Source organism: Hemicordylus capensis, chromosome 1, assembly GCF_027244095.1.
Source record: "Hemicordylus capensis ecotype Gifberg chromosome 1, rHemCap1.1.pri, whole genome shotgun sequence".
Classification (NCBI taxonomy): Eukaryota; Metazoa; Chordata; class Lepidosauria; order Squamata; family Cordylidae; genus Hemicordylus; species Hemicordylus capensis.
Genome location: NC_069657.1, coordinates 297,833,625 through 297,848,262, shown reverse-complemented (window position 1 = coordinate 297,848,262; position 14,638 = coordinate 297,833,625). Strand labels below are relative to the sequence as shown.

The window sequence follows — 14,638 nt, the reverse complement described above, 5'->3', positions numbered from 1 at the left end:
GGGAGGGCTTGAGAGGCAGCTAATCCAATGCAGAACTTCATAGTCCTGAAGCTGCCTCTTTGTGTCTCAGTGGTTCTCTTTCCTATTCCTTTCTGTACTCTCCAAAGCAACAGGTGTTTGTATTTCAGCACAGGTGTTTAGATATGCCTAGGGCTTGGGCATCTAACACTGCTTCAGAGAGCCATCAAGCAGATGAGAGCTACTCCTGCATCATAATACACAGCAACACTGAGGATATCACATGCTGGTGCAATTTGCAACAATGAGAATAAATCCACTTAGAGTCATTATGGCTCCTATTATTACCGTAAATTAATATATTCTTGTTATTAGAATGATTCATGCGTATATAGCAGCTAATTTATTTTCATATGTGTTCAGAATTATCTATACCTGCTGGAAAAATCTGTTCTAATGCTACCTTAGTTCCAAGTGGTTTCCATTCTGCTGTTTTCTTCTCTTCTTTTTTAGCTGAATGTGGAAGCAGAAAATCATATGTATTTCAATTACCCACTTCTGACTCAACTCCTGATCCAGTTAATGTACCAGCTGCAGAAAATGATATCCACTTTGGTGCTTTAGCATAGCATGTTAGAAACTCAGTTATGGAATAGGTTTGGAGCAGGCAGACTTAAAGCAATGTTTTTTCTAGGGCTGATTGTGTTACCAGTAAATTGGATATTCATATCTTACGTAAAATGAGGGAAAGAGGTTTGTTGGTCTTTGCTGAGAGCTGCCTAGGCAGACACAACTGGGTCTTATAAATAAGATTTTAGGAAGGACACAGAAATGGTTCATAAAGCTATCCCCATCTTTTGCTTGCTAAATGCACCCAGGGGAGCAGCTTGATCTCATACACACACACACTTACCAAAATAAAGCAAATTCTTTCTTCTTATTTTGTCTGTTTTAGCACAAGAAGAGTGGGCCATAACCCGTCCCAGCCTAAAAGCACCACCTCCCAGGTCAACCAGAGGGGGTTACAGGGAACACCCCTATGGTAGATATTGAAGGTCCTCTTCATCTGTGACCTCATCTTAAAGACAATTAATAACCCGTGGTCTCCACATAAGCGGCAACAAGACAAGTAATAGCCCATTTCTTTTCTATCCTAGGAATTACTGCTTATGATTACCCTATATACTTCTTGTGTTTCCACATTGGAGTGACACTGGCATTAGTATTATTTTATAACATGGACTTTAAAAGACCGTTGGCAAGCATCTAAACCATTCAGCAAGATGATGTTTTCTTGGTTGTTCCTCACTGTTGTGTGTAATTTTAAAGCAAATCAGAAAAAAAGCATGAAGCTGTTACAGACCATGCGTCTATTTCCCCTGCCCTTGATACGACTAAAGCCAAGTTTTCATTTAGGGTTGCTAAAAATGTAATATGACCTTTTTGAACCAGATGATAAACAAGATGTAGATAAGATGTTTTAACCTGTCTTTTTAATATATGTTAGTTAGATTTAAGATGTTCAATATTAAGTTTGTAAATTTCATTTTAAATGCTGTTTTAACGGGGTTGACAACAAGCAGCTACTGTATGTATGTAGCTAACTGAATTTGTCCAGTGTTTTAACCTGTATTTGTTCAGTTTTTTTCTTTTTAAAAAATCACATAAAGTTCCATGTGTAAGCTTCTCTAAATAGGAAACCATAATTTTGTCAAATATGTTTGCCATAATTTGTCAATAAAGCTGAAACCTTTTGTAAGAAACTAAATTTGGGATTACGTGTTTTTAGCTTTAAATGCCTGCTTGATTTCTTCTTCAAGAGATGCCTAAAATGTTTTCGATTTAAAAACTTTTTTCAAAAAAAATTATATATAAATGAACCCAAGTTTGTTTTAAGAATATGTGCGAGACTTTAAAAGTTGTATTAATAACTTATGGTTGTTAAATAATTTAAAAGCTAACAAACTAAACTGTGACATGAATCATGGATAGCAGAGACTAATGTATAACATGTTAATGGAAAAAAACGTGGCTTTAGAACAATAAATGGATTTTTAAACTATCCTCTAAGCTTGATCTTGCTAAACACACACTCTGATTGACTCGTTTGTATTAGCATGTCTCTCGTGAGAATGTAATGGAGTTTAAAGAGGTAAGATTACCGCTTACCAGTGTTAGACTGTCTAAATGCTAGTTCTTCAACCTTTGAGTTTCCCCGCACATTAAATATCCCATCCAACATGTAAGCATTGCATAGACTCACCTTATTGTTTTCACTCTGAGGAGTGTGTTGGCTGCATTTGCGTAGTTATCTAATAATTTGTCTTGACAAACCAATCATCAGTGTCACTGCCCAGTTGTTGCTATTCAACTTCAAAAACTTTATTTGTAATTTTCAGTGCTAATTATCACCTCCCTTGAAGGCAGTTTAGAGGGCTGTTATTTCTTTTGAGAATATCAGACTTGATGGCTGATGATTATTAAGGAAATATGTCGCAGGACTCAAAGGATGACTAAACGTTAAACAGGTAACCTTAATAGTAACTCTGTAATTTTGAGTATGCAACGGCAATGTTAAATATTCCAAGTGGATTAAGTTACTGATAGTTAAAAAAGTAAACCTGCCAAAACTTAACAAATAGGTATTATAGGCTATTAAAACAACTAATTAACATTAACTAGAGGCAACAAAATTATTTTACAATATATAACCCTCGAGGCAATAAACAGAACTAAAATTAACAATAATAGTAATGCAACTCTTGCTAATAGTGAATATATAACCTAAATTTTTATGACAAAAGGAAGACTTTTATAGTAGGGATACCAAAACTGTGAAAACTTTTGAATACAATTTTTTGTTTCTGGTGGCTTTTTGTCAATGTGATTGGTTTACTTTTTTGATGAGAACAAAGCATAGGTTGGTTGCTGTTCAGTTTGTGGGGAGAAAATGTATTTCTCACTGGAGTTGCATGCTAACTTTCTTGACTAGTTTTTGAAACCTATGTACTGTCAGTTGACTCTGCTGTGTTTATTGAAGTGGGCTTAGTTAACTTTACATTTGTCACACTGAATGCTCTGTCTCACTATTTCAGGGGTCCAAACACAATGGACAGCAAACCAGCAGGCAGTTACATAATGCCCAGGTAAGCAATAAATACAGTACAGTACTTCATTTTTATTTTTATTTTTAAAAGGCATTCCTTTTCCTCAGTTCAGTTGGCTGCAATCCTGTGTGCACTTATTGGAAATGAAGCCCTCATGAACACAGTGGGACTTACTTCTGAATAAAGATATTCAAAATCATGCTGCAAATCATTTATCATGTATAAGAGGTTAAAGGCATCCAGTATCCTATGCAGTACATTTCTGCCTGACAAGAAAAAATGTCAGTAAGGGGGAAAGGCATAGCATATATATATGTCTGCCTGTTGAAGCAGTTTCTGGTGTCTAACCAATTTTACGGAAATGAGCATGATATATTGAGTCATTTTTCTTTTTAAGGCAGGAGCACTTTTTTGAAAATCATCATATAAATTTTGTAAACAAACTATTCACTGGGAGCAGAAAGGCACTAAATTTACAAATTGTTTTTTGGAATACTCCCTACATAGGAAGGTTTGTGCATTTTATTATTGGTTGTTTTAGCCAGTGTTTGCATTAAATATATGTGTGCTAGATTCATGACAGTAGATCACTTTCATCTTCTTGATTCCTCTTTATTCCACTTTGCAGGTGAAGCCATCGCAAATTGGCATTCTGTCAGATTATATAAAGTTTGTGCCAGGAGAATTTATTACTCCTCCCACTCCTCTGATGGATTTTGTATTCTGATATAACTTTTTCACATGAGTTCCCCCACAGGTATACCTCCATGGAGGAAAACGTTACATTGGAACTAGGCGGGGACGGGGTGGGGGGAAATGAAACTTTCAGTTTATCTTCTTCAGGGGCATCGCAAGGTTGGAGCGGGCCCAGAGACAAGATTTTAAAATCCCCCCCCCCCCCCCGCAGCTCAGCTCATGAAGTAAAGAAATCTTAAATGAGGCTGAATAGTGGTAACAAAAAGCATAGTAAAATCGGAGGATGAACACAACTGAAGGAAGCCCGGGCAGGTGCGTGGCTGGGGGTGTCATTCATGTGACTTGCCTCTGGGGTCCCCCAAGGCAGGGGCCCCCGGACAACTGTCTCCCCTTGCCCTATTATAGTTACACCCCTGCTTCTTCCTCCTCATGATATTCCTGAGGGCAAAGATTGGATTTGTGGAGAACTGGCACTTATATTCAATACATTGAATAGCAGTAAAGCACCTAAATTTAAAATTTTTCACTTCAAGGAGAAGATTCACATTTTGATGATATTTCTGGAATATTTATGATCCTATAATGACATTAGCTGTGGGGAAAGTATGTTGTTCCCTATTAGTGACTCTCTCATAAAGATAATCACTAAGTTTACATTATGGCCACTAGTTTAAGGAGTTGAGGTTTTGATACTGATAGAATTATATGATATTTACCTCAGAAAGAGGTGCCATAGTTCATATTTTCAAACTTTCTGCCATCAGGCATCCCTTTCCACACTGACTTGGTGGTTGAGGAGCCTCTGTACATCTGCTATAGAACGCTTGTGCATTGCAAATGGTTCTAGGGAACGTTCATAGTCAGCTCACACAGATCCCTGTCCAAAACTGTTGGTTATTATCAATGTCCTGCATGAATTAGAACACCTGACCCTTTTAAGGGGAGGACTGTGTAAACAAGAAATAATAATAGAATAAATGTATTATCATCTCATAAGTTTGTTGTAAAGGGCAAACATGAATTCCAGAACACTTTCTACATTCTAAAGCACTTTCTAAAATTTCCTACATTAAGAATCATATATTTGCTGCAGATACAATAATAAAGTAGTATAAAACATTGTACCTGACAGCTCTGAAAGGGTTCCAGCTTTTGATCCTCTTCTGCTGACTCTGGTCCTTGTCTCATTAAAAGGACAACATCTCTACCCTTTGCTTAGCAGGTGCTCAGGAGTATACCCTTATGCCAAGACTACTCCTGGTCTGTTCATAAGAGGAACTTTCACAGATTGGTGTTTAGGAAGTCCACGACATTTCCTTCCCAGTACAGCATATGTACAGGATATTGCTCTTTCTTATCTAGGAATCTTTTGCTTCCGGCCTGGCAACTCATTGCACACCTGTAGTGCTGTAGGCTGTAGGCTGTGGGGAAGCCTATAGAACAGGGTCTGCTAACCTTGGGGCCCCAGATGTTGGTGGACTACAACTCCCATCAGCCCCAGCCACAATGGGCATGGCTGGGAATGATGGGAGTTGTAGTCCATCAACATCTGGGGGCCCAAGGTTAAGAAACCCTGCTATAGGACAAAACAAGGGCTGTTGCTGAGCTATAGGGAAATATAAAAACCCATAAGGAAACCCCAAAGAATGGTCCAAAGGCACATAGCTAAGTTTTACTACTCAGGCTAAGCTGTTCTGGCCTTGTAAGATACTTGAATGGGAGACCACTTGGGGAACAAATGTAAGCCACTCTTACTTCCATAGAAGAAGCACACATTCAAGTCTGATAAATATAAATACGTCAACAAGACCAAACTTGACCATGATTATCATCAAAATGTATTAATAGCAGAAATGTTTGTCAAAGAACAAAAATCTGGCCTAATAGTCAAATATCTCCGTTATCTAACATACAGTGAGTTATTGTCTCATTTCATCCATAGGATCATTATTGTTTCCAGTGAATTGCATGGGCTTTGGAATGGACTGAGTGTGTTACACAAAAAGCAGAGATTTGGTTTAACACTGTACAAGGAACAAAGCAAGGTAGGAGAGCCTAGAAGACTATGGCATTTCAATAAGGATCAACTTGGCATTTCAATAAGGATTTTAGTTGGTTGCATACTGATTTAATTTTTGTCAGTATAAAATATTTCAGAATTAAGACTAAATGCATTAATCAATTAATCTATGTTAATGGTGCCGTGTAAACAAAGTTGATTAAGACAAGTTATTTGGGGTGGTTTTCCAAACAAATTATTTATCTGTGTTCTTGAGAAAGGAGAATCTTCAGTAAATCTCAAAATATCACTATTTTAATCCATTAATTAATTGATTAGCTCAAAGCAGCACATTAGTCAAGCTTTAGTCTTGAATGCACTGAAATTATACTAGCTGATGTCCAGAATAATGCAGTCCTGGTGCTTCTAATGCTGTGCTAGTCCTTGGAGGAAGGGGCAGTTTTCAGCAACCTCTTCTTCCCTCTGAAGCCCACCATGCCTGCTGACAATATGACTCTCAGGACATCCGAGTGGAAGGGACATTGCCATACATCACCCCTCCCCGCCCCAAGACCACTGCAGCATTAGCAGCACCAGTGTTACACTAGTCTGAAAGGTCAGCCTTTGTTAAGAAGATGAAATCCAGTTTCCAAACTTATTAAGAATTGTTTCCTTTAAAAAAAATCTTTTTAATTAAATAAATCACCTGTACACAAAATCGCAAATCAATATTGCATCCCCTCCAAATTTTGTACATTGGTCATGATTGCTACAAAATTCTGCACAAGAAACCAGTTTTTAAAGGAATCACCTTATTGCTACTTTCTACATTTTTAGTAATCATCTTTTAAGATGATGTTCTTACAGGGTTTCAGATCAAAGATGAACCTCTCACTTGTTATCTGACCGTGAGACCCGCTTTATTAGAAACTGCGGGGAGAGCGGGCTAAGCCCGCTCTCCTCGCAGATGAGCGGGCAGGGAGCCCTGGGCGGCTGGATCGGCCACCCAGACGGTTGCCGGCTTCGTGACGGAGCCGGCAGGGGGTGGGGGAGCAGGGGCCGCGTGGCCCCTGCAAGCCCCAGTTGCCCTGCGTGAGTGCACAGGGCATACTGGGGAGACCCCCAGAGCTGGAAGGCGGCTTTTCGCCTCCCGGCTGGGGGTCTACTCGTGAGTAGGCACAGCGTGAAGGCACGCCACGGCTACTCACAATTGTAAAAAGCAGGTTTGCAGAATGCTCGCTCCACAAACCTGCTTTTTACCAGGGGTTCCAGAGCGGGTTAGCCACTCCAGAACCACCGGGCTCAGCTGGTGGTTCTGACTATCAGCAAAAATCGGGCTAGCGGAGGCTAGCCCGATTTTTGCTGATCGTCAGAATAGCTCCCCAGTTTCTTAATGACAAAAAGACTATTACCCTGTTCAGAAGTTGCTGAATGTAGATGGGGTAGGAAGCACCATCCCCGATCTACATACATGAAAGGCTGTGTTTTCAATTGCATACTGCTTCTACTATGAATCTTTATATACCGAATTAACTGGTATAATGGCGATTAAATACACATGATGGATCTGCTACAATACTTCTCTCCAGACCTTTTTTATTGTGTAAATTCAAAACATAAAAAGAGGGAATTGCAAAGAACAGATGTTTCAACATATTTATGTCAGCTTCAGTGTTCTGGTGTTCAGTGTTTATACAGTGGTCCCTCGACTTACGTAATTAATCCATTCCGAACGCACGTTCGGAGGTCGAAATTTTCGTAAGTCGAAGAGCGCACCACGGAAGTCTGGAAACATTCGTAAGTCGAGGAAACCGCATCTAAAAATTCGTAGGTCGAGTAAGCTGAATCTAAACCGGCAACTACTTCCGGTCTTTTTTGTCGCTCGTAACTCGAAAACATCGGATGTCGAGTAGTTCGTAGGTCGAGGGATTACTGTATACCACTTTTCAACAAGTTTTCAAAGTGGTTTACCTAGAGAACTAAATAATAAATAAAATTGTCCCGTGTCCAAAAGGCTCACAATCTAAAAGGAAACTTAAGGCAGACACCAACAACAAACAAACAAACAACAACAGAAGTGGTGCTGCACTGGGGTCGGATATGGCTCACATATATGTGTTCAGCAGCACATGTGGTGGGGCTGTTCAGGCAATCAGGTAAAGATACATAGAAAGGGGGTGGAGCTTCCTCCCCAAATCTACACAAGTTCAGTATGAATTCCTGAACAAGGCTTATTTATATGAATGAAAATTCAATAAGCAACCCTCTTCAGATTTCAGATCTGAACTGATTATTTTGAAGGTAAATATATATTTTAAAGCAAATCTTGTTAAAAGGATCAATTTACTGTTTCTGCCACAGAAAAATGGCTTTCTTCCTGAGAACAGTTGCATCACCTTAGCCTTTAAAATTTCATCTTGTCATGAGGAAAACATCATGATTAAGAGTCAGAAAGCATGAAGACAGTTTTGTGCTTTCACTCTTCCATCTGTAAATCAAAACTCAGGTTTATAGGTCAGTTTTAAACCTAAGCAAGCATGTGTACAGTAGGCATTCATGTTCTAAGGCATCAAATGGAGTGAAAAGTTGATTGGACATTGAAACCTTACCTATCCAGAACAGAGTTGCCAAGTTACTTTATATGCCTTGTCAGACAATTGTTGCGTTCTTTTGTTGACAATTCTGAATATTCAAATAGGGTACCATAAGAAGACTGAATTCTATCATGTAGGCATATAGTACAATACCTGAAAGCAGGAAAGAAATTGTATAGCAGCTAGGATGGCCACATGCAGATTGTTGAAAAACAGGACATAGTACACATTTATTACCAAAAAACAAAGAGGACACTAATTTGCATAAAATCTACACATGTTAATTTATATGAATAGATGCAAATACATATTGATATAAAAAATTAAATGAAATTCTAGCTGGTCCCATTAATTTCAATAGGACTACTCATGAGTAATATAGTCTGGTGGTCAGCCAGTAGGAATATAATGGGCAAAAGCCTGATTTCACCTGTACATCAAACAAGGAGTCCTCAGTTTAATGCCCAGGTTCTCCTCGTTTTTCATTTCCCTGCTAAGATCTAAGCCCTGAACTGTTGTAGCACAACTGAGAAAAGCTTTAAGGGATGAGACAACTTGCTATGCCTTGTCTTTTGCCGCTGCATGTTCTCACTGCACCCACCCACCTCCATTGAGAGAAATCTGCCCATAGCTTTGTGTTGATGAAAGGGGGAAGTCATAAAGTAAGGCAGCTATCGGCACAGGAGGTTGGAAGCAGCAGCCAGCATCATGTGAGCTCCCTAGCACTTTGGAAGTGGAATCTCCCCTCCAGCTTTTCATTGGACAGTGCTGGAAAGCTGGGGGCGGGGCAAGGAGGGAAGCTGTTTGAACAGAGCTACAGCATGGCAAGGATTCAGCGAACAGGAGAGGTTATTTTTCTTTTTAAAAACATGCCCTAAAGCTCCCCAGAACTCTGGAAAAGCCTGCCCACTGGACAAAGACTGGGCAGCACCTCAAAACAGAGAACTGCCCAATACAATAGAGATTGTTTGGCCACTGTATTAGCAGCACTGACATTTTGGGTTGGTTTCCGATAATGAACTATGGGTTGTTGGCTTCCTTCTGCCATCCAGCCATGATTCAGGAAGATATGGGATTTCCTTGGGTTGGATTTCAAGTCAGGTTTCCTGTGAAAAGTAGGAAGAGCAGTCAACAGTTCTTGAGAAGAGAGCAAGTGATGACATGATACATTTGTAAACGTTGCATGGTCTTGGTTCCCTGTATCCAAGGGGAAGTCAAGGCCACTGGATTAGGAGTAAAGGCGGGATCCTTTGTCTTTTAGACCAGGTGGAAACACTGTAAGACTACAAGACAGGATGAAATTCAGCCCAATTTTGAGTGCAGAAAAGTTGGAGGACACCCTCGACCTATTTTAAATTGACCATTTCCCCACTCAGACCCTCCTTGCTGTTTCCACCACACTGGGATTTTGGAGTCTGGACATGTGTTTACTCTTGCAAACATCTGTTTGGAACCCCAGGATGGGAAAAGGAGTTTGGAGGAGGAGGATGCTTTGGAGTGGGAAAACGGCAAGCATCAAATTCCCCCCTCCACTGCCATCCCTGCCACCTCTACAAAAAGTTGCCATAAGGGCTTAGTTACACGTTTGTGTATAATTACATATTAGACTGCTAAATTCCAACAGAGAATTTTAACAGACATTGAGATTATGCATACGTCCTTGCTAGAGAGGGCAGGTGGGCTGAGGGGAAGGCAGAAGCTCGCCTGCCTTCCCCAGCAGACAAGCAGCCACCATCCTCCCCTCTGCTGCACTGCATGCTCACATGAGTGGCAGTGTGGCAAAGGGAGCTGCTGGGAGTAGGATGACTTCCCCCTCCCACATCCCAGGGTGCTCAAGGGCATGAGCACAGTGGCTGCTCTCATAAAGGCAGCCACCACACTCAGCACGGCCGCTCCTACCCCCCCCCCCCAGCTCACTGCCGGAAATGGCGGTGGGTTGAGGGGGGGGCTGTTCAACCTGGTGGAAATTGCTTAATCTCAGCTAAACACCAGGTTAAAAAAACTTGGGCTTGGTGTGGGGGCAATGCCAGGATCAGGTTCAATTCCAGCGCTTCACATGCACAGCCTAACCTAGGCTGGGCTGCCCTAGCCTGGGTTCGGCTTCGCGTGTGAATACTCTGATTAACAGAGTGAGCCAGTTCTCAAGATCAGTGAGACCCAGTTCCTGAGAGTGTGTGGGGAGGGAGCCCTGGGCGACCAGATCGGCCACCCATATGATTGCCTGCTCCGTGATGGAGCCGGCGGGGGCTGGGGAGCTCAGGGGCCACGTGGCCCCCGGAAGCTCCAGTATGCCCTACGCAAGCACGCTGGGCATACTGGGGAGACCCCCAGAGCCGGGAGGCGGCTTCTTGGCTCCCCCCGGGGTCTACTTGTGAGTAGCTGTGGTGCAGAGCCGCGCTGCATTTACTCACAACCTGGCAGCCCATGTTTGTGGAGCGCTCGCTCCAGGGCTCGCTCCAGCGCTCGCTCCAGGGCTACTAAAGTGGGCTAGCCGCTCGTAAATCACCGGGCTCGCCTGTGAGCCCGGTGGTTTACACAATCAGGCAAAATCAGGCTAGGCTCCCCTAGCCCAATTTTGCCTGATCGTGAGAATAGCCCCAGTAAGTCAGAGGCTTTTAAAAAACTGACTGTTTTACCTAGTTTGTATCCATATAGCTGTAATCTTTTCCCAGTTTGTTATTCAGAATTTTATTCCTAGAGGGCCTTGGTAGAAAGAGGGGAGAGCAAGGACAGAAGAGAGGGGATAATGGAAGGGAAGGAGGCAGAGAGAACTGAGACAAAAAGCATAAGAAAGATAGGCGAGTCTTACGATCAGTGAGACTCGCCAAAATTAGGTCTGTGGGGCGAGCAGGCATAGCCCGACCTCCCTGCAGATGATTGCCGCAGAACCCTGGGCGGCCGGATCGGGCCCCACACAACTGCTGGCTCTGTCATGGAGCTACCGGGGGCTGTGGGGATTGGGGGCCGCACAGCCCCAGGAAATTCCAGGATGCCCCACACGCTCGCTGGAGAGACCCCACGAGCCCAGGAGGCTACTTGCAGCAGCTCACAAGGAGACCCCCGACTAGGAGGCTGAAAAGCAGCGTCCCGGCTTGGGGGTCTCTCCAGCATGCCCTGTGTGCTCATGCCCTTGTGGCCCCCAAATCCCACAGCCCCTGCCAACTCCGTGATGGAGCCGGCAGTCGTGTGGGCAGCCGCTGCGGCCACCTGGAGCAGACTGATTGATCATCTGTGGGGAGAGCAGGCTTAGCCCACTCTCCTCGAAAACCTCCTCATGGCTCTTCTCACTGACCGTGAGAAGAGCCTCCTTGAGGCTATTCTCACGACCGCTCAAAGGTGGGCTATGGGAGCCCAGCCTGTTTTCGAGCGTTTGTGTGCGGCACCGGGAGCTGTATGACCCCCAACTGCTAGCCCTCCTAATTCCCCCTCCCCTTAAACGAGATTAGCAGAGCTAATGCTCCGCTAACCCCATCCCCCTGATCATGAGTCACCATGGTGCAGCTCCGCACTGTGGCAACTCACGAGGAGATCCCCAACCACGAGGCTACAACAAGCCTCCTGGCATCGGGGGGCTCCCCAGGATGGGACTTCCCATCCCCATTCTGGGACTTCCAGGTGGCTCCCGATCTCTGCAGCCCCAACCAGCTCCCTGACAGAGCCAGTAATCGTGTGGCCACCCAGGGCCAAGCCTGTTCTCCCCAGAGAACCCTCTAAGGCTCTCCACACTGCTCATGTGGAGAGCCTTATTGTTTGTGTCCGAGTCTTGCCTGCTGAATCCTCTTGCCAGAAACAAGATACAAAACCTAGGTGCAGCTGGTAGCATAAGCAACACTGCAATCTATTATCAATCAAAGTTGAATCAAGCTGTCAACTCACAGTAGAACGTGTAGTTCTACTGGTTCTGGTCAACTCACAGTAAGCAAATTGTGCTTTGAGAAGGTCCTAAACCCGGAAGCAAAACTGTGTGGCTGAAGAGCCCCAAATTTCTGTCCAAACACTTCCAAGTTATCTACTTCTGAAGCTATCTTAAAGTAACATTTTCCATTTGGTGTCCAAGAGAGGTAGAGCTTACAGGTATGCAGGATGTTGAAGTAGCATTGTTAAACTGACATGTGTAGTGAAAAATTATGTTGCCGCCACCCAAACATCTACTGAGTGGGAGATGTGGCCCTCCAGCCCATGCAAGTTTAACACCAGTCTTATCTTCCCAGGGTTCTTATTAAAAAGGAACCTTGAAGCAATGATGAGGTTTTAAATCCATGGCTGTGAGCCCCAGACTTTTATTTTGGAGCTTAGACTCACTGAGAAATGCATTACCCTGACCTGGGGTCCTTCTCACTCTGAATATATTAGCTCAAAGATGATTTATTTTCAGGACAGTTAATGTTTTGGCTACACTGCTTTACATTTCAAATTTCTACACAGTATCCAAACCATTTTAGACAACCTAACAATTGTAGACAATTGCAATTTGGAAGTATGTCCTCTTGATTTCTATGGGTTGTATCCAGAGTAAGGGAGGTGGAGGGAAGCTTGCTCAAAGGACCTTCCCTGCCTCTCCTTCCCACAGCAACCCCTGTGCCCCCCAAAATGTTAGTAGGTCCTCTGGAAATTGGGGAGGGGTTCCAGAGGAAGGAGGTCATTTCTGAAAATTAGGTAAGAAGGGCAGTGAAATTCCTTTGAACAAGCTTCCTTTTTCACCCAACTCTGGATACAACCCTATATTCATTATCAAACAGGCATATTCATTATTTGATGACTGCATGTCACCACAGAATAAACACCACAGAGACCACTTCTATTTAATTTCAAACACAATACTTTTCAAAGGAGGGAAGTCACACATGAGAGACCTGCCCTATCCATGTAGCTGTATGAAGTGGTGAATCCTGAGACTGTCACACTCCAAACTGCAGGTGAAATATACAACTAAAAAAACCATGTTACCAATTGTCCTCCCAAAAAATACCCTAACATTTCTGGGGGTGGGGGAGTTCTCAGTCAGCCTATTGACTGCACTAGTTTTCTAATAGAAGGGTTATTTTTTAATAGAGCATTCAAAAAGGACACCCCTCCACACACCTGAAATTGAAGAGGCCATTTCTACCACCTCTGTCTCACCTCACTCCCAGCTCATCTTGCTGCACGTATAAAAGAGTCAGCAAGTGATGAAATATAAAGTGATATATGCACGTGGGAATCAGTCCTCAGACTCTTCATGAATCTCTAGCATTGGTAAGCTGTAGATTGTGATCTAACAATAGAAGTGTGACCACACTGGCCTTTCAGTCAATCCCCATTACTTCCAGTACAATTGACTTCCAAGTAAATGTGTTTAGGATTGTATTCGAATAAAAAAAAATTAAATATGGATTCTGGAATTTGCATTTTCTTTTGAGTTCTCATCTGAGGAAAAACTATAAAAATGTTTGCTAATTGTATATTTTTATTCTCTATTATGTATTGATTCTGTAGCTTGCTATTAGTTTTTCTTAGCCTGTCAAATGGACTTGCCTTGTCACCAGTCTAAACCAATTAAGGTTTCTTTTCTTTTCCTTTTGATAAGCTTTCCATGCAAGCTCATTCTTCAGTACACCTACACTAGCTACCAGATATAGTCAAGGACATTCTCATTCAAATGAAGCAATGATGGTCCTTGATAAAACATAGAGAGCATATGCCAGTAATGTTTTAAATTGGTTGCTTTTTAAATTCTGCTTGGCAGTTGCTATGCTATTAAAAATATCACCATAGTAGAATGTCTGAAGTAAAGAAATAAACACAAGAATGAACAATTTTGTTGAGTCCTAACAAGCAAAGGCTACTTTGGGCTGATTCAGGCCAGTTGAACCCTAAGACTGTTCTCTCAAGCAGCCTAACCCAAGCTAGGGCAGCCCAGCCTGGGTTAGGCTGCTTGTGTGCAGCACTGAGATCCACGTGGATCCCGGCGCTGCCCACCCACCTAACTACTTTGTACCCTGGCCTATAGCCGAGGTTAAGACCACAAGCTAACCCCGGCGCCAGGGTTGTGTGTGTGCTCAGACTGCTTGCCTTGAGCGTGTGACTCCTGGGGGATTTCCCCAATGCACCATGCTCATGATGTGCTGCATTGAGGGATATCCGGAGGCCAGGAAAACAAGCCCCAGACTCGAACAATCTGTGCTGCATGGAGCAGCGAAGATCATCTGGGTGCATGGTGGCACACCAAAGACTTGGCAAAGAATTGTCTTGGGGGGAAGTAAAAGAAACCCTGGGGCTATTCTTACGATCACAAAAATCAGGCT

At 42.8% G+C, this 14,638-nt stretch overlaps 1 protein-coding gene across 24 annotated transcripts in view; it reads left to right on the top strand.

Moving 5' to 3' along the window:
* The window catches only part of KHDRBS2 (KH RNA binding domain containing, signal transduction associated 2), a 655,851-nt gene that overhangs the window by 610,283 nt on the left and 30,930 nt on the right, over nucleotides 1-14,638 (top strand). For 5 of the 24 annotated variants that reach the window (XR_008313984.1, XR_008313986.1, XR_008313975.1 and 2 more), the window contains 2 exons: nucleotides 914-1,087; nucleotides 3,054-5,806. Coding sequence is in view for 1 of the 24 variants with exons in the window: in XM_053286503.1 (XP_053142478.1) it covers nucleotides 914-1,011 (98 nt within the window). In the remaining 23 variants the exon portion in view is untranslated. Of the gene's footprint in view, nucleotides 1-913; nucleotides 2,000-3,053; nucleotides 5,807-13,406; nucleotides 13,590-14,638 lie in introns of those variants that run through there. The other 19 variants (XR_008313977.1, XR_008313970.1, XR_008313976.1 and 16 more) reach the window with 17 other exon arrangements.